Source organism: Fistularia commersonii, chromosome 9 (assembly GCF_037954325.1).
Source record: "Fistularia commersonii isolate RoL2024-O1a breed Wild chromosome 9, RoL_Fcom_v1.0, whole genome shotgun sequence".
In the NCBI taxonomy this organism is placed as follows: Eukaryota; Metazoa; Chordata; class Actinopteri; order Syngnathiformes; family Fistulariidae; genus Fistularia; species Fistularia commersonii.
Genome location: NC_141292.1, coordinates 2,055,001 through 2,075,355, shown reverse-complemented (window position 1 = coordinate 2,075,355; position 20,355 = coordinate 2,055,001). Strand labels below are relative to the sequence as shown.

General features: G+C 47.5%; 1 protein-coding gene across 1 annotated transcript in view; it reads left to right on the top strand.

Moving 5' to 3' along the window:
* The window catches only part of LOC147230912 (mediator of RNA polymerase II transcription subunit 13-like), a 77,356-nt gene that overhangs the window by 28,576 nt on the left and 28,425 nt on the right, over positions 1-20,355 (top strand). Inside the window, exon 3 of the mRNA XM_086151842.1 lies at positions 19,183-19,267. Within this exon, the coding sequence (XP_086007968.1) occupies positions 19,183-19,267 (85 nt within the window). The remainder of the gene's footprint in view (positions 1-19,182; positions 19,268-20,355) is intronic.

Here is a 20,355-nt window from a genome sequence, read left to right as displayed (position 1 = left end):
TAAGGATAAAAAAAATAAAAAAAAAAATGTCCTGCCATTGCGCCGGCTGTTAGTGCCGAAGAAACCGTGAACTCCGGAGGAGTCAACGACAAAGCAAAATGTTGGAGAGCCCGGCCATTGTTTGAAGGCGATGAATCTTTTCACCGGAGGTCAGGTGTAAATAAATCATGCCTTTGAGATAGAGCCAGCAGTGTGAGCAGCCATGATGGAGTGTAACCTCTGCTCCGCTCCCACTGTACTCTGCTACTCTCTGCTATTGAGTGTTTAAGGCTCATGTTTGGCACTGAGTGACCCGCTTCCTTTGGATCCCGACGGCTTCGGCCCGCCGTGCGCGTTAAAGGACACCGTGAGTCAAGTGGGGGTGGACGTTGTTGAACCGGCTGAGTCATCAACGCTCGGCTGTAAGGAGACCTACATGTTCTAGACTTGGGTCAGAGAGACGAAGGCTCACCAACGGCTTCGAATGATCTCCACTTAGGGAGCGCTTTCATCGCCTTGCGGTTTTACGTTCACCCATTCACGCTCCGATGGCACTTAGCATACCATCGGGAGCAACTCAGCGTCTTGCCCGCGGACACTTAGTCAGTCACAGGGCTACTTGGGGGCCTTCTCGCAGGCCTTTCTGGGTTAAACCTGGCCCGTCCGGTGCAGGAATTGACCTGCCGACCTACTCGTGCGCCATCCCGGTGCTACGCAATGATGGTTACGTAGGAGCATTATCCCGTAAGGGTCCATCCACATCCGAAAATTCCAAGTATCCCTACCGTCACCAGCTCCCACCAGCTCACTGGGCGGAGGAAGGCGCCGGTTATAAGGCATCCGAGTGGCTGCCGAGGGCACGCTGGGCCCTTGCGGTTTCTCAAGGATCGGAAGATCCGCCACCAACCATTGAGACCCTTAAACACAGTCAAGAGCAACCCGACTCCCAAGAGGTACAAAAGCCTCGATCTTAAGAAAGCCCGAACCTACTCTCGCCTCCCGCATGGTTGGGTGGATTGGCCGGTACCCCACTGACCCGTCCCTAGCCGGCAGGGGTGATGGATTTGCCACTACACTCCTGAGCTCAACACTACCCAGTGTGTCACCTGTACATTACATCCAGGACCTGGGAAAAAAGTCCAAATTGGGTTTTGAAAGACCCGAGGGGTTTACAAGGTTTATAACCTGGCTAATGAGTTGGCTGGTCAGACCAACCCATGGACTGTCCTCGAAGCCGTGCTGCAATGGGCACGTTGCCCGGCAGGAACCATGAAGAGGTGAGGACCACGTTGGAAACCTGGCCGCTAACGAATACAAGTAACCTAGCCCAGTCTGTTCAGAAAATCATAGTTACTCCCGATACCCTGAGGGCCGGATAAGTCGAACAGATAATGAACGATTGCCTAGAAAGAAAACATTTGTCTTTTTCCATCATTATCAAAAAAGTATCGATGGAACACCTGGACAGTCCAGAGTCCTGAATTCTGACAGGACATCACCTCCACCTTCCCGAGGGTTCCCATCCGGACCCCCCCTCACATCCCATAACCTGTCCAGGCAGTATCTCAACAATCAATCTCGCGGGCGCCGGGCAGGAACCACTCGGGCTGGATGGGGTTTTGTTTCAGCGAAGAAAACTTCATTAATGTAGTCATACATCTCACATACGCCATATTTGTGTCACATCCGCTTCTATTCATCTGCCTGCTTGCTTCGCCGCCCCTCTTTTATTTCATTATTATCGCCGTATCCAGTTCTTTGTTCGCTCTCTGTGTGGGTGTGTGGAAATCCTGAAACTGTGCAACAATGAAGGGCTATTTTTAGTCGCCGAGGAAGTGAAATGTGCCGTTGCAGTGGCGGACGCTCCGCGTTCGGAAATCTCCGCACACCGAACGCCGCTTTGTGGTGCATACGTGCTAAAGGGTACGCGTTGCGGCGATGACTTTGATAACACGACGGGTGCTGGGGGGGGGGGGGGGGGGGGGATGGGGCTGCTCCTGTGTGCTGCCCCGGAAACAGCTTGTGGTCAAGGTGAATGCAAGAGCAACGGGACGGGGGGAAATCTGCCCTTCACCTGATGCAGCTCGGTTTTCTCTGCAGCCGCCTTAACAATCGTCCGAGGGCTGAGCCTTAAACGCGGAGCCTGCTGTCTGTCCTCTTTGTTCACGTCCTGGGTTTTTCTGTATGTTTTTCATTGATCTCGCAAACGCAGAGCCAAACGGAGCTGTAGTGCCGGGGTGTTGCGCGGTATGTCGGTATGCTCGGGTGCCGGGGAAAGCAAAGAAGAAGAAGAGGAAGAAGAATACATGACGATGCCTTCAAGTGCGGACGCCTTATCATCCGAGGGCTTAACCTTAAATACGCAGCCGGCTGCCCGTCCTCTTTCTTTAGTTCCGGTGTTTTTCTGTACGTTTTTGGTGGATCTCACAAATGCAGAGCCAAAAGAAGCGGTACCGTCGGAGTGTTGTGCGGTCGGTATGCTCGGGTGCCAGGGTAAGGAAGACTACATGGCGTCGACTCTCCACCCACATGTCGCCATTTTATCCAATTTGCAGCGCCTTTCTTAGAATGACACCAGCTCCTCTGCCGCCGCCATGTTTGTTTGGAAGCTAAGCCCAAGTGGACATACGGCTTAGCAACCATGGTGTCGTAAAGCACGCAAGGGAAGTACGGGAAGCTTGAAACATCCGTATTTGTTTACATACGTAGCGTTAGCATTGACAATGCTGGGTTTCTGATCGTGTGATCGAACCCTCGACCCTCCGACTCAAGCGGGCTGCCTCCGCCATATTTGTTTACATACGTAGCATTAGCATCGACAACCTACGCCCGACATACCCGATGCTTGGTTTTCGTTAGTGTGATCGAACCCTCGACCCTCCGACTCAAGCGGGCTGCCTCCGCCATATTTGTTTACATACGTAGCGTTAGCATCGACAACCTGCGCCCGACATACCCGATGCTTGGTTTCCGATTGTGTGATGGAACCCTCGACCCTCCGACTCAAGCGGGCTGCCTCTGCCATATTTGTTCACATACGTAGCGTTAGCATCGACAACCTGCGCCCGACATACCCGATGCTCGGTTTCCGATCATGTGATCGAACCCTCGACCCTCCGACTCAAGCGGGCTGCCTCCGCCGCCGCCGCCTCGTAATCCTCTACGTTCCAGATTCTTCCCTTTTCTGTCTTGAAAGTGTATTAAAGCTGAGAGGAATACAAAGTAGGGGAAATCCAGCAGAAAGAAAGAAGAAGAAAAAAAAAAAAAAGATTCTGACTGGAATCAATTCTAGCTGGGGGGGTGTGTGTCGTCCCGGAGATGGGATTCTCAACCACCAGAAATTATGTGCATATTTAATTTGAAAATCATCTTCAAAACTGTGCGTCAAATGGCGGCGGCGGCGGCGGCGGGCAGATCATTAAATACCATATCTGGGAAGTGTGATATTGCATTTACAGGGACGTGTGGAGGGGGAGGGGGCAACAAATCAGCAGGTTTGAAAAAAGACACTTATCTCGCTCTTAGATTGGCGTCTGTGTGCGTATGTGTGTGTGTGTGTGTGAAAAAAGCGAGATAGGAGTGTGTTGTAAAACCCCCCGGGGTCATGTGTATCCGCCATCGGCCTCGGCGGTCGGCCGCCGCAAAGATATGCGGCCAACAAGTGGATTAGAGCGGCGGCGCTTATGAGAAAATAATCAGAGATAATGGAATTAACAGCACGGGGAAAGGGGGGTGAATTGGACACGACTTGAGGCGCAGGGTTTAAACGAAGAAGACGCCCCCCCAAACTCCCCTCCGAACCCCCCCGAACCACCCACCCTTCGCCAAATATGGGAAGGAGAGCCTCGCTGTGTCTGCCTTTGTGTTCGAAAGCTGCAGCTGGTTGCTGTGCCCTTCAAAAACAGAGCCGGCTGCCATATTTTGTGGAGCTGGAGGGGCTGGTGTGTGTGTGTGTGTGGACTCAGGTTACTGTGTGTGTGTGTTAGCATTCCTTCTGTGTGTTGTTAATTGGTCGCATGCGTGAATGTGTGTGTGTGTGTGGACCGGCAGAGGTCACGAGGTAATTGTCTTGTGTATAAAAAAAAAAAAAAAAGGGAAAAAAAAATGGCCGCCGAATGTTTGTGTGCTTCGGAGGGAGGACTAACCTCTGCCTCCATCTGTCCACGTCTGGATGTGAGCTTCTAATCTGGCCTGCGGAGACGAGCCCTCGGCGCCGCCCGCCCACCTGCTCCGCAAACAGGTTGCGTGGAGGTTGTTGCCAGACGTCTGATGTGTTTAAGTGACGTAGGAAATCTCAGAGACCCATCAGATGGGACGGGTGCTTCTCAGGAGTTCGTCCCATCGGTCGGCCGTTATTTAATTCAGCCAATCGTGATTTAGCGCTTATCTTGCACTCGCGGAGCTGTGATTTGCATTCACCCTGTCATTAAAACATCATATAGACGCTTATTCATACAGAGACGTTTAACCACGCACTTATTCATCGTTATAATGAGAAATACAACCATTCACCCTCTCATTCACACGTCATGTGGACATTTAACATTCACTGTCATTCTAATACAAAGACAAGCAACCGTTCACTTATTCATACAAACACTCATTTATTTTAGTCATATTGACAAATGCAACCATTCACTCCTCCATTCGTACATTATATAAAGACATAAAACATTCAAAATGTAATCATTCATTCATGCTGATACACTGACAAGCAACCGTTCACTTATTCATGTCCCAGAGAGACTTACACACACTCGCTCATTCATCGTCAATCTGGAAAATACAACCGTTCACCCTCTCATTTTAATGTAGACATACAACATCATTAAAAGGAACATTCATGTATTCATACATCATACAGAGACTTACAAACACTCACTCATTCATTGTCATACTGGAAAATACAACCGTTCACCCTCTCATTTTAACCCTTGTGTTGTCTCGCGGGTCAAAAGTGACTCACTACCATGTTTAGCTGTAGAAAAAACATCTTAACCTAATTTTTTTCCAACTTGAAATCTCATGACTTTTCCTAACGAGACCCCATAATTAGAAAAAATGATACTTCTTTTTTTGTTTATGTGTCCATGTGGGCTGTACAAAGATTGTCTTATGGGTCATTTTTGACCCGTAAAACAACACAATGTTAAAATCGGGTTAATGTAGAAACATACAACATCATAAAAAAAAGCAACATTCATGTATTCATACATCATACAGAGACTTACAACTCTCGCCCTCTCATTCACACATCATTTGGACAAGTAATATTCATGTATTTATTCATAGAGACATGCAAATATTCACCCTCTCATTCCCAAGTCATGGATTTAGGTCTTTTTGTGACCTCGCTGAAGCACCGCTGCACCTTCTAAGCAGATTTGTGACTAGCGTTCATTCACTCACTCGGATAAATCTTTACGCCTCGACCGGGAGGTGAGGTGGTGAGCCGCCGCCGCCGCCGCCGCCGCTGTTGTTTTACTGATTTGGAAAAAACAAAAAAAAAGCAAGGGGGGAAGAAATCGCGGAGGAACGTTTGAAGCCAGAACAGAGGAGCGACACTCCGGAGTGTGTTATCTTCTGACGGAGCCGCGCTTTCTCATCTCGGCGCTAAAGCCGGCTCACCTGCTGCTCGCTGGCCTTTCATACGTCTGGAATGAAGACATGAAAGCTTTCCCCTCCCCCCGACAAGCACATTTTTCCGCAACTTTTCTTTAAATGTGCTGTTTGTTTAAACGACCATGTGCGGAGCAGATGCGACAACGTCCCTCCCGTCGCGTCCCGTGAACGGCCGATGGACGGGGCGTCGCGGTAGCAGAGGCTGCAAGCCGAGGTGAAAGGCTGAATTTGAACTCTAAGGGAAATTAAAATCTTGAATTAAAGAAAACAGGAAGTGTAGTTTTGACGGAGTTTAGGGAGCATGTAGGTTGGAGATGATTCGATCATTCAGTCATTTATTCATTCATAGACAAGGTGTGTGTATTATTTTTGTTATAATTATCACCCATCATTTGTACTATCTTCATGATTATTATTATTGTTATCATTATTATTATTGCCCATCATTGCCACTATCTTCATGATTATTATTAATATTATAATTTTTGTTTTTAGCATTATTATTATTATCGCCCATCAATGCCACTATCTTCATTATTATTATTATTATTATTATTATTATTATTATTGTTGTTGTTGTTGTTTTTGTTGTTGTTGTTGTTGTTATTATTATTATTATCGCCCCTCATTTCCATTATCTTCATTAGTATTATTATTAATCACCCATCATTGCCTCAACTTCATCATTATTATTGTTATTGCAGTTGTTGTTTTTACTATTGCCCATCATTGCCATTATCTTCATTATTATTGTTGTTGTTGTTGTTGTTGTTGTTGTTGCCGTTGTTGTTATTGTTGTTGTTGTTATTATTATTATAATTGCCCCTCATTTCCATTATCTTCATTATTATTATTATTAATCACCCATCATTGTCGTTATCTTCATTATTATTATTATTAATTACCCATCATTGCCTCACCTTCATCATTATTATTGTTATTGCTATTGCTGTTTTTATTATTGCCCATCATTGCCATTATCTTCATGATAATTATCATTATTATTACTATTATTATTATTATTATTATTATTATTGTTATCACCCATCATTGCCACTATCTTCATTGTTATCATTATCATTGTTGTTTTTGCTAATATTGCCCATCATTGTCATTATCTTCATTATTATTATTTTTATTATCATTATTATTATTATTTTCACTCATCATTGCCCCATCTTCATTATTATTATTATCTTTATTATTGCTGTTATTTTCATTATCGCCCATCATTGCCATTATCTTCATGATAATTATCATTATTATTATTATTACTATTTTTATTATTTTTAGTATTATTATTTTTATCTCCATCCTTGCCACTATCTCCATTATTATTATCATTATTGTTTATATTATTGCCCCTCATTGCCATTATCTTCATTATTATTATTATTATTATTATTATTATTATTATTATTATTATTATTATTATTATTGTTGTTGTTATTATTGCCCTTCATTGCCATTATCATTATCATTATTATTAATATTGTTTTTATTATTTATTAACATATTATCGCCCATCATTGCCATTATCATTATTATTATTATAATTATTATTGTTATTATTCATTAATATATTATCGCCCATCATTGGCCCAATCTATATTGTTATCATTATCATAATTATTATTATTATTACAGTTCCTGTTGTTACTGTTGTTGTTGTGGTGGTTGTATTTACACGGCGGCCATGTTGGAGCTGAAGAACAGAGCGAGGTGTAACAAGGAATCCAGATCCGATCCAGAACTCCTCCCGAGTTCCTTTTCTATGTCAACAAGTTTTCCTTGGCACGGGTTCTTTCCTCCCTCTCCTCGCCCCGGCTGGTGTTTGGGGTGCCTGGACGCCCTCTTCCTCTTCCTCCCTTCTGCTGGAACCAGGAAGTAGGTCGCCGGCTGGGTAGGAAACGGGCCGGCCCAAAACCCAGAGACCCTCGGCGGGTTCCCTCCGCCGCCCCTCCCCTCCGGCCTTCCCGCCCAGGGACGCTCAGCCGGAGAGTCAGAAGTATTTGACTCCTTCCTCCCCCTTCCTCCTCCTCCCGTCTGGCATTGGCTGGTGAAAAAGTGAGTCACATGTGGAAAGGGGCGATTTTTGTGATCGCGGGGAGAAAAAAAAAAAAAACACGAGCTGGAGAGAAAGAAGGGAGGAGGGGCTGGAGGAGGACGAGAGGGGAGGGTGTGTGTGTGTGTGTGTGTGTGTGTGTGTGTGTGTGTGTGTGTGTGTGACAGGAATTTGGGCTTCAAAAAGAAAGAAAAGAAGTGGTTTGTTTGGGGGGTTTGGAGAGAGGAGGTGGAACATCTGCTCTTCACCTGCGATCGAACCTGCAACCTAAACCGCCCTCGCCGCTACGCTAAGGCGGGGAGAAGAAGGGAGGAAGAAGAAGAAGGGAGGAGGAAGAAGAAGGGAGGAGGAGGGGAGGAAGGACGCAGGTCGAGGAAAGAGGAAAGAATTGCCTCAGTCATGTTTACTCGTCTGCAAGGACTGAGGATCTCTGATTTCCTCCCCTCCTCCTCTTCTAGGCTCCGCCCCTTTTATGGGCTGTCAGGGCGTGGCCTGTGACCTCCTGACCTTTCCTTGTGTGTGTGTGTGTGTGTGTGTGTGTGTGCGAGAGTGAGAGAGAGTGACGGAGAAAGAGAAAGAGAGAGAGGGTGAAGTTTCCCAGCTGCACTGAGGAGGGGTGGGGGTGCTTGCTCTCGCTCCTCGGCAGCTTTCGTTTTTGAAAGAAAAGCCACAAACTGGAAGAAAGAATGAGAGCTTTGTGTGTGTGTGTGTGTGTGTGTGTGTGTGTGTGTGAGATAGAGACCAAAGGAGGTGAACAGCAAGAGGTGGTGTATCTTAAAAGGGCAAGATGAAACTGTGGTGTTTAAGAAGATGGGAAAGATGGACGTGGAGTCCGGATTTTGTTGATGTGATGCCAAATCACGGTTGTCCCTTGAGCTGGACTGCGCTCTTAACATCTGCAAGAACCTAATGTTCCTCCTGGAGCGAGCGCTTGGGAGATACCTCAAGCAGTTCCCAGCTCAATGTGGACGGCCCTCTGCCTCAACTGAATTTCCCTTTATCAGCCACGCACTTGTAGCTCCTGCCTCAGTTGAGCTCCACCAGTCCACATCAGTGACTTCCCCAAACTTTGCTGTGCCTTCTTGCCTTCCATTTAGACGAGAACGGCTTTTGCGGCATCTGGAAACGCAATTGAGGCGTGTGGACCAAGACTGCAGTCAGTTGCTAAGCGCTTATGGATGCACCATAACAACTATGGCGGACCCCGGAGGACTGCCAGTGCCCCCCACTCTGGTGAACGGGAGGTGTCCATGCATGCGAGGGTGGGTGGACCATAACAAGAACGGCAGACACCAGAGGACTCCAGATGACTCCAGAGCTCTTCTCAGGCTCCTCACTCTGGGGAATAGGAAGTGTCCATGCATGCCTGAGTGGGCGGACCATTACCGCAATAGTGGACTTAAGACTATTCCCAAATACTCCAGAGTACTACTGCACCTCTATATAGTGAACAGGAAATGTCCATGCATGCACAAGTGGGTGGACCCTTACAGCAATGGAGGACTCCAGAAGACTCAAGAATACTCCAGGGTACAAGTCGCGTTCCTCTCTCTAGTGCACAGGAAGTGTCCATGCATGCATGAGTGGGTGGACCCTTACTGCAATGGAGGACTCCAGAAGACTCAAGAATACTCCAGGGTACAAGTCGTGTTCCTCTTTCTAGTGCACAGGAAGTGTCCATGCATGCATGAGTGGGCAGCCCATTATAGCAATGGAGGACTCAAGACTATTCCCAAATACTCCAGAGTACTACTGGTGCACCTCTATAGTGAACAGGAAATGTTCATGCATGCACGAGTGGGCGGACCCTTACTGCAATGGAGGACTCCAGAGGATCAAGATACTCCAGGGTACAACTTGTGTTCCTCTTTCTAGCGCACTGAGGTGTCCTCGCATGCACGAGTGAGTGGACAATTACAGCAATGAAGGACTCCCAGTCTTCATGGCTTTGGAACTGACCCTTCTTGTAGTTCAGTGTCACTCTAAGCATTGTTACTGTCACTCACCCTAGTTCCTACGTGTGTTGGCAACCAGACAGGAAGTACCTCTATGCACCTGTGTGTTGTAGTACATCACAAAATCAGAACGGCAACACTGGCCTGGAAAACTTCAGCCTTTCCGGTGTCTCCTATGATCTGGTGTGCACAGAGACCTTTTTCAAACCCTCCGCAAAATGGAACTAGAACAACCGAGTAAGATGCAGATGTTGCGGCCCTGCTTTCCAAAATGTCCGTCCCCTCTTGAAAGACATCCCCAAAACTTGGAACCCAAGCGCTCGCACTTCTTTTGGGGAAGCTGCTAAGGATTAAGCGGGACAATACCGCGTCTGTCCTCGTTCCAGAAAGCAAGCCAGCTGCTTTGATGACCACAATTGATTTTCTCCCCCGGTGTTTTTAGAAACGCAGACTTCACCGCAGTGGCCGCCCAATCGATGTTCCCATGATCGCCGGCGTTGTTCCCCCGACGGGGAAGCCCCGGCTGACAATGGGCAAATATGAACTTTTCATAAATGACACTGTCAGGTGTCCAGTTGTTTGTTAGCATCTGTATTAACAAGCTGTCATCCAATCAGAGCGCTGCTCTAGAAACAAGGGAAGAAGCCTTCAATCCAGTTTATTACATATTAATAAGACCCTTTAATAAAACGATTTTTGAGGCATGCTCATCGCAGCGGGATATTTCTCAAGCGCTCCGGCAATTGCACAGTTAAACTCGAGCCAGAAATGTCTTTTGTGTAGTAACATAGTAATAACCGACGGGGGGGCAGTGGAAATTGACGGATATTTTATTCAACAAAGAGAAATTGAAACAGCCGGATGTCTGTATTGACATACATTTCAAATTCCTGCACCCTACAAAGTGTGAAACTAGGGCTGTCAGAATGACACATTAATCCACATCCATTAATTTGCGCGATTAATTTGATTGAAGGGCGGCATGGCGGAGCAGTTAGCTCCTCCTCCTTGCAGCGGGAAGGTCCCTGCCTCATTATTTTTGCAAAGGTGTACCTGACCTAAATGCAGAAACATTCTGAAGAGGTAAGGCATTTTAAGGGGTTTATTACAAAGGAAGTGAACGGATGACTATGCTAGATCCAGGTTGCCTCTGGGTTTGTGTCACGGGAGTCTCAGGAACTAACAAGGAAAGACAATCGGAGTCGTAGGAGTCTTGGGAACAGGGAGCTTGCGAGGAAAGGCAATCGTAGTTGTGGGAGTCTCGGGAACTAACAAGGAAAGACGGTCGGAGTCATAGGAGCCTCAGGAACAAGAAACTTGCGAGGAAAGGCAAGACATAGAATTCTGGAACAAGGAACTTGCGAGGAAAGGCAATCGAAGTCGTAGGAGTCTCAGGAACTAGTAACCGGCGAGGAAAGCCACTTGGAGTTGTGGGAGTCTCGGGAACTAACAAGGAGAGACGATCGGAGTCATAGGAGTCTCAGGAACTAGGAGCTGGCGAGGAAAGGCAAGACATAGAATTCTGGAACTAGGAACTTGCGAGGAAAGGCAATCGGCGTCGTAGGAGTCTCAGGAACCAACAAGGAAAGATGATCGGACTCGTAGGAGTCTCAGGAACTAGGAACTTGCAAGGAAAGGCAATCAGAGTTATGGGAGTCTCAGGAACTAGAAACTTGCGAGGAAAGGCAAGACATAGAATTCTGGAACAAGGAACTTGTGAGGAAAGGCGAGATGGAAAATTTTTGGAGATGAAGATCCGTTAGGAAGGCATGAATGGAATCTGGGAGAGGGGTCTGTGTGGAGGTGCCCATTCTTGACAACAATTTGGCCTCGAAGGGCTGGCAGGAGGCTCCTCTTAAGCTACTGGAGTCCATCCTTCTGCACGGACGAGGCTCTCTGGGGAACAACTGCAAAGACTGATAACCCGTGACCCCAACACCCTGGTTGGATTACCTCAGGGGGGCCTCCATGTTCTCCCCAAGTCTGCAACATGCATCGGACCATTCATTGGAGCCCTGAGTTGTCCAGACCAGTCTCCATATGTGGCTGGTCCAGGGTGAACCCCAGCATCTCGTCCAATCACAGCTGAGATCGGCTCCAGAACCGCCGTGTCCCTGAGCGAAGGATGAGCGGTACGAATGAAGGAACAAATGGATCAATGAATGAATAATTTGAGTGACTCAAAACTCCGGCGGGGGAACCGACTCCATCACGATTGACGATGCGTGGTCATATTGCCTTCTGTCACAAGTCTTTTTTTGCCCTCATGAAATGGAACACAATCGGCAACCGACGGGTATCGATCGCGATTAATCCGATTAAACATCTTAATCGTTTGGCAGCCGTGGTAAAATCCTGTTTCAGCCTAATAGCGGTATGATTGTTGTAGCGTTATTGCCGGTCTGAACCCCCCGCCGGCCCCCTCGGTCACGCTGGATTTCCCAGAATTGATCAGTTTGTCCAGGGTAGCTCCGAGTGAGGGAGCCGAAAATCAAACCCCACTCCGTCTGCGCTCCGCGTTCCTCCAGATCAGATAAACGGCGCTAATTCTGTGTTTTGTCCGATTGAGAAGCTGCCGGTTCGCCCTCGGAGCCGCCATCCCGCGCGGATTACCCCGATGCGAGCTGCTGGATTTTGGAGATACGAGTCAGCCTCTCCTCCGGCGCGATGGAAGTGAATGGAATTTTCTCCCGTGGCGTGCAGAGGTGCCCGAAAATGTCACTGGCATCGGCAGCGGCGTCTCCTTCCAGAAATCATGGCCCCAGTTGCGCAAGATAATCCACCGACTTTATTGTCAGCAGATTCATGTGGAACTATTTTCCCTCGGCCCGAAGCACGCCCTCAGCTGCCTAACGAAAAGGCACATACCAGCGTGTGGATAATCCCCGGTAACCTGATCGGCATTTCTGGAAAGTTTGGTCGCGTCTTCAAACTTTTCAAACAAGTGGAATTCCACTCGGAGGCGCAGAGGCGGCATCTCGTTCACCCCGGCGTGAATCGCCCCTCGGACGTTTCTTCGCCCCCCCCCTTTGTTGCTCCGACTCGCGCCGGTAGACGTTAAGTTTCCGCCGACTAGCGTCGCTTCTTCCGACCTCTGCTGACCATCTATCTCCGCGGTGCTACCAGGAACTTTGCCGTCGGAGTTGCCGTCAGACCAGAAGCGCTCTTAGCGTTAGCATCAGATGCACCCAAGGCGCCGCCTTGAATGGAGTGCAGCTCTGCTTGCCTGGGAAAGGCAAGAGAGCTCTCTATCTCACTCATCCTTGAGAGAGAGCGAGAGAGGAGGAAGGTGGGGGGTTGGTGTCAGTCTCTCTCCTCTCCCCTCTAGTGGCAGTTAGGAGGCCCTGTGGAGTCCCACTAAGCCTCTCAATAGCTGCCCTGCCTCCCTCCTCGAGGCCCATTCACTTCTAATGAGGTGCTCAAGTGTCTGCGGCTTAACATTCGGGTCAAAACTGCGGGAACAGGCCCTTTTTTACGACCCCGGCTCCGCCGCTCTCGCAAATGCTAATAAGTGACACGGCGCTCTTTTTGCTTTTAACACTTTGAGAGTTTAATTTTAATGCCAGCCGGTAAAAACTCCCGTTTGTGCTTTTTGCGCGTCGGGCAGCCCCCGCCGGACATACGTCGGCGCTTGTTTCGGCACGTGTTCTTCCCAGTTCTAGATATTCGCACTTCTCAAGCTGATAAACCGCCATCGTCGGAAGGAACTCTTGGCTGCGACTGAACACCACTCGCGGTGTCAGGTTCCTGAACGCACCTCAGGCGCCACAGCTGTAGTTATCTCACCCCACGTCCTCAAAGAGCCAAAATTCATACGTATTGTTTTGGGCCTTTTGTCTGAAGCTCACTCAGTTTTCCTGCCCAAAGGGATCAATGGTGGAACATGAGTCACTACGTCCTCTTCTGATTGGGTGGATCTGCTACCCGGTCAGAGGGGTTCGGTTGCACGTTGATGTCACGCTCGCTAAAAGGGGTAGCTAATAGCAAGGGGGAGCCGTCGGTACTTGGAGAGGGAAAGTCTTGTTTATTCACCGGACCGCAAGGACATCGGCAATGTCACATCGGGGTTCAGGCGAGGGACGGATCGAGGCAGCCAGGATCATCCTGTACAGGGAGCAGCGCAAGGGGGCCAAGGACTGGGAGATCAGCAATGGAGCACAAGGACCTTTCTGGATCTTCTAGGAGTTTCTTGCGTAAACTTGGTCGAGTGCCAAAAGGATAGCATCGATAGTCAGGCGGGCAAGATCCTCCAGGATCTTCTCAAGGAAACTAGGTCAAGTGTCAAAGGCGTAGCGTAGGCAATCAGTAAAGAGACAGATGGTGGCAGTAAGGGTCTTCCTCTCTCGGGAGTATGCAGGAGGGTTGGAGGAAGGATGTCAACGTAACGCAAGGAGTCAGGACCTTCCTGGATCTTCTCGGGTAAACTAGGTCACGCACCAAGCCGTGGCACAGGTATTCAAGCAGTCAGGATCCTTCATGATCTTCCTGGGTACCTCGGGGGTCAGGGACTGGATGAACCTTGGCAGGTCGGATCTTCTTGGATCCACCAGGATTTTCCATTGTAGGTAGTATGCAGTGCAGGAAAGTGAGTGACTGGAAGACTGTCAACATAGCACAAGGAGTTAGGACCTCTTTTTGTAAACAGGTCAAGCACCAATGGTGTAGAGGGCAGTCAGGCAAGGAACGGGCAAAAGGTGGGAGTACATAGCAAAGGGTGTCCGGGACTGGGAGGACATCGGCAGGTAGGATTTTCTAGGATCCTCCAGCATCTTCCTGTATCAGGAGCCTACACTGCAGGGGGGCAGGAACTGGGAGGACATTGACAACTTCGCACAAGTTGTTGGGATCTTCTTGCGTGTACTAGGTAAAGTGTCAAGGGTAGAGTAGGTATGTCTTTGGCTGCGACCATATACATATACATTTCATCGTTAATTTTTTTTGTTTGGACGCCTTTTTTGACGCCTTCTCTGTGACAGATTCTTCGGGGTTCCATTTGTTGTGATGGAATTCCAGAAGGGACCCAGAAGTCGATGAGTCTGTGGGTCCACATTGTGTTGCTCAAGCTGCTAATGCCCATTTTGCAATTTTGCCCATATAGGGTACATTTTTGGCGTCGTCTTTCACGGAGACGCGGGAGCACCTTCGTCCGTTTGCCTCCAAATTTCAGATTTTTTTTTTTTGTTGACTTGTTGACTCGCGGAAAAACACTTGGTGTCAGAGCAGCACCTGAAAAGCAAGTGTGTGTTGTGGAAAGTGACTGTCAAATTATGTAAGAGTGACGGATAAGTCCCTGCACATGCATGCGGCTCCATTTTGACCGTCAGGGGTGAGCGAGAGGCCAACCCACACACACACACACACACACACACACACACACACACACACACACACTTGTTTCCACAACCTCTCCCCCCCATGGGGTGCGGTGTTTGCGGGGTCCGACGTTCATCTTCTCCTTTTCCGAACCCCCCTGCAGGCCGAGCCAGGGAAGGCTCTCTGGGATTCGGGGTCGAGGGGCTCGGGGTCAGGAGGGAACCCCCGAACCGGGTACCCGGGTACCCCTGACCCCCCAGGACTGAGGTCTAGGGGTGTCGTACATGCTGCCCCATGTATTTGTGTGGACCTGCCTCCCTTCTGCCCTGCTTCCCCTGCCTGACTCACCCCCACAACTATGTAAGCAACTGCAGCCCAGTCGCTTAATTGATTCCAGATCCCCTCCTCTTCCCTCCGCCGCCGCCGCCGCCTCCCCGGGTCTCATCGCCCGCCTTTTGAGAGGTTGTTTCCCCGGCGTCGCCCCGGTAACGGCTCCCGCTGGGGTCGTCGGTTCGGCGCCAGGGTTGCCCTTGAGCAAGGCACCCGAAGGGGTTCCAACTCGCTCAACTCTGCGCCGACGTAGGTTTACAAGTTCCTCTTGTGTGTGTGTGTGTGTGTGTGTATCCATGTGTGCGTGTGTGTGTATCCATCTGTGTGTGTGTGTGTTTCAGACATGTATATAATGACAACAACACACTGTCGTAGCAGTTTCCTTGAAAGGGAACAATAAAGTATGTAACTTAACTTAACCTAATTTTCTTTAACCTAATTTTCCTTAACTTAATTTTACTTAATTTAATTTTACTTAACATTATTATTAACTAAAAAGATGCAATAACATTCCGTCAATATGAAGCCCCCGAACACACACACACACACATATACAAACACACACGGCATGTCACACTGGGATTATTTAATTTGTAGTAAAGAATAATGTATCCTAACCGTCCCCTCACTCCCCTTTCTGCAAGGGTTGTGTGTAAGATCAGGTGTGTGTACAGGCGTGCATGTGCGTGTACGCGCGCATGTGTATCCGTGTGTGTGCACGTGTGTTATTTCAGACATGTATCTCATGACAACAACATAGTGTTGAATCATAATTTCCTTGAATGGGAGCAATAAAGCATATAACTTTACACTTAACATGATTATTAACTAAAAAGATGCAATAAAATTCAATTAACCTTCAATTTGATGCACCTGAACACATACACACACACACACACACACACACACACACACTCACACACACAAATTCACAACACAGGGACTGTTTAATTGATAGTAAAGAATAATGTATAATAACTGTTCCCTCACTCCCCTCTCTGCAAGGGTTGTGTGTTACATCAGGTGTGTGTGTGTGTGTGTGTGTGTGTGTGTGTGTGTGTGTGTGTGTGTGTTTGTTTTAGGGTTGCAGCAAGGGTTGCAGCAGTGACAGGCCACCCCCCCGAGTGTTATAAGGAGACAGGGGTGACACACACACACACACACACACACACACACACACACACACACACACACATCATCATCACTTTGCCCATTTCCATGTATTTCTGCATCCTATTGATTTATTGCATTACAGTTACACATCACTGTAAACAAACAGGTTATTATCACAACAGATGTCAGAGACTACAAAAAAATATGAATAAAAACTACAAACCTGGCGGCCATGACAGCAAACTCCAGAATATCACTTTTAAACTCCTTGATGAATTAGTTTATCGAATTTAATTATCAGGCGGGTCGTTCTCCTCACACCGGCTGATCTTGAGCGGATCCATTCATTCTTGGAAGCCCAAGATAGCGATCGGCGAGCTCAGGGGTCGCGACCTTTCACAGCCAAGAGCCATTCGGACCCGGTTTCCATGGAAAAGAAAACATTGGGAGCCGCAAATAATTTTTAATGTTTATTTTATAACGTATATATTCCTTTTTATTACCTTTACACTTTATATAAACAAGTGTGTAGTGTGTTGCTTATGAAATCCGCAAAGTGCTACAGAGAGAATTTAATTTTATTTATGGAATGAACACATTTTGAACATTTTGAGCTTTGGGCTTTCAGAGCGCGTAGCGTAGCCTTGACCTGAATTTTAAAAATAAATTGGGAAAAAAATCTTTGTGTCAGTAAACAATAAAAAATAAATATTTGGAAAATATCTTCATGGATATTTATTTTACCTGGTTAATGGGACTTCTGCGCACAGCATCTGCAAATCGGGACTATACCGGCTTCCGCGAGTGTGAGCGTCGAAAAATAATAAAATGTAATTTTACCTTAATATTTCAAGATCACAAAAATCTTCCAACTTAGAACTAAAATTAAAAAAAGAAACTAACACAAATAAAAAACACTTCAATTAAATGACTGTAATTACAGAATTCACACCTCATACACAGAAAAAAAAAACCAATCATTCTGTCATTCACACGTGATATAGAGACACGCAACCATTCACTCACTCATTCACCCATTATATTTATTCACTCATTCCTATGAAGAAAAAAAAATCATTTATTCACTTATTCACACCTCACATAGAGACTTGCAACCATTCACTGATTGTAGTTTCTTTATGTTTTTGGAGCAGAAACAGGAAGTGGTGTTCTTGATAGCACGTCCCCGTGATGAATGACGGATCAGGATGCGTTTAAAGCCCTGTGGCGCTCAGCCGCACAGTCAGTGTCTGCAGCTCCCACCCTGCAACCCCCCCACCGGTGTGTGTGTGTGTGTGTGTGTGTGAGGGGGTCCATCTGTTCCCCTCCTCCTGATTAGCGGGCGGTAAATACTACAAACATGGCGGCGGCTCGACTGGCAGGACGGCGCAGATGAGATAACAGCTCTCCAGCACGAAGGGGGAGCGTGTGATGTTCGTAGCAGCTTTTCTTGTCGGGCGGGGAAGGGGGGGGGGGGGGGGTCACATGCTGAGTGTGTGTGTGTGTGTGTGTGTGTGTGTGTGAGGGGGGGGGGACAAATGTGAAAGTTCCTCTGAGGACATTCCTTCGGTTGCAGAATTTGTTTTTTATTTGATTGAGACGAGGTGTGACGGGGGGGGCTGTCACGAGGATGCCGTGGAGTGTGTGTGTGTGTGTGTGTGTGTAGCGAGACACAGCGAGCTAATGAGCTGGATTGGCTGCAGATTTGGCATTCTGCTCATCTCTCTCCTGCTACAGTTAGCTTCCTGTCTGAGCCCTGGAGCAGGAGTAAATGAGGAAGGGGGGGGTGAAGGAGTGTTGGAAGCAAAAGAACAGAGGGAAGGAGGAGAAGGAGAAGGAGGGGCGGTCGGTGTTGGAATCCAATACCAGGGCGCCATGTTCTCACCGCCAGCGTTGCCATGGCGACGGGGTAATTCTGGCGAGTAAGGAAATTTTCATTCACCCCCGGTATGGAGAGGAACAAGACCGGGCACACAAAACAAAGGCTGGTGTATGTGCATGTGTGTGTGTGTGTGTGTGTGTGTGTGTGTGTGTGTGATGGAGGGGGTGAAAGGTAGAAGAGGAATGGGGGTCTGTCCTCCCCCTCTTCCGCCCTCCATCCCTCTTTCATTCCTCCCTCTCTCCCGCCGCGTGCTCCTGTGATGCCGGGCTTGTTTGCCGCCGCCCTATGAGCAAACACAACACCCGCCCACCGCCCTCCGCCGCCCCCCGGCAGCCCTGCAGGTATACGGCAGAGAACAAAGAGAAACACTGTTAACTGGACGCCGCGTGCACGTGTGTGCGTGCACATGCATGTGTGTGTGTGTGTGTGTGTGTGTGTGTCGGAGGCACGAGGAGGCCCTTTGAGTGGTTGAGAGCACATTTAACACAGGCGAGCTGGCTGCTGACATGTCACGGTCGGATTCCACGGGTGTGCGTGCACGTTTGTGCATGTGTGTGTGTGTGTGTGTGTGTGTGTGTGTGTGTGTGTGTCAGACTCACTCTCACCCACTTGCTAACTGAGCTTGACAACTGCACAGGGTTTGACTGGGCTGTCTCTGCAGACAACCTGACAGTTTGCACTGCCAAGCACTCTCACACACACACACACACACACACACACACACACACACACACACATGCTACACCACACACGCATTCCTGGGCCCGTGCGGGGTTGTGACGGAGCGAGTTGATGTGTGCGGACGTCTCACGGGAAGCGTAACCGCAACAATAGTTATTTGCAATTGATTATGTATTGATTGTGTTGAGATGATGAAATATTGATCCTGATTGGATGATTGGTTTCGTCTGGTCTCCCCCCAGTGGCCGAGGAGGGGCTGTGGGAGTGCGGGCTGTCCTACGAGTGCAGGACCCTGCTGTTCAAGGCCATACACAACCTTCTGGAGAGGTAAGAGTGTAGAATATATTTCAATTCATTCATTCATTCATTCATTCGTTCATCATCTGTCCTGCAACTGCCAGGCTGTCATTGAGTGAGAATGAGTGAACATTTGTATGTTTCTGTATAATAGATGACAGGGTGAATGATTTTATATCTATATTTGATGTCTGTGTCTGAATGAGAGGGTGAACGGTTGTACGTCTACATCAGAATCATTGTCCAGGCCTGTGAGGTGTGAAGGAATGTTTTTCTATCTTTATATGACGTATGAATGGATGATTGCATGAGTCTATATAATGTATGAATGAATGAGTGAATGGTTGTATGCCACCATGATGGGTAAATTAATGTTTTTTTATCTTTATATGACTTGATAATGCCGTACGGCATGTGAATGACTGAGTGAATGATCCTACGTCTCTGCGATGGGTGAATGAATGAGTGAATAGCTGTACGTCCCAATATGAAATGTGAATGAGTGGGTGAATGGTTGAATGTTTCTATAGAGTAGGTAAGTGAGAGGGTGAATCATCTATATTTGATGTTTATGTATGAATGAGAGGGTGAATAGCTGATTATTATTTTGATTATATTTCTCTCTATAATGTATGAATGAATGAATGAATCATTATACAGGTGAATGAGTGAATGTCTATAATGTATGAATGAACGAGTGAATGTTGATAAATGAGTGTAGGAATGGCTGTATGTCCAAACATAGAGGGTTGAAAAACAAATACGCTCAGCAAAAAGTGCTCCAAAAATACAGTTGATTTATTATTAAGCTCTTCCTCAGATGCTTACCTGAAATTTGTGTTTGCAAACTTGTTTTTAAAGTTAATCATCATGTGATTGTATCATGTCATATTAACATTTCAACATGATCTTTTTTCGAGAGCAAACCCAAGAAACTTGATACTTTTCCACACATGTACGGATATGGAAACGAAAATATTCTTGATAAAATATCAAATATAACAAGGGAGGAGGAACTAGACAAACAGATATTGAATATCAAATTCCTAACCTTGCGGAGTGAGTGCTCCCAACTTGTATTTTCCGAATAATTCCCATTTTAAAAGGACTTTTAGGGC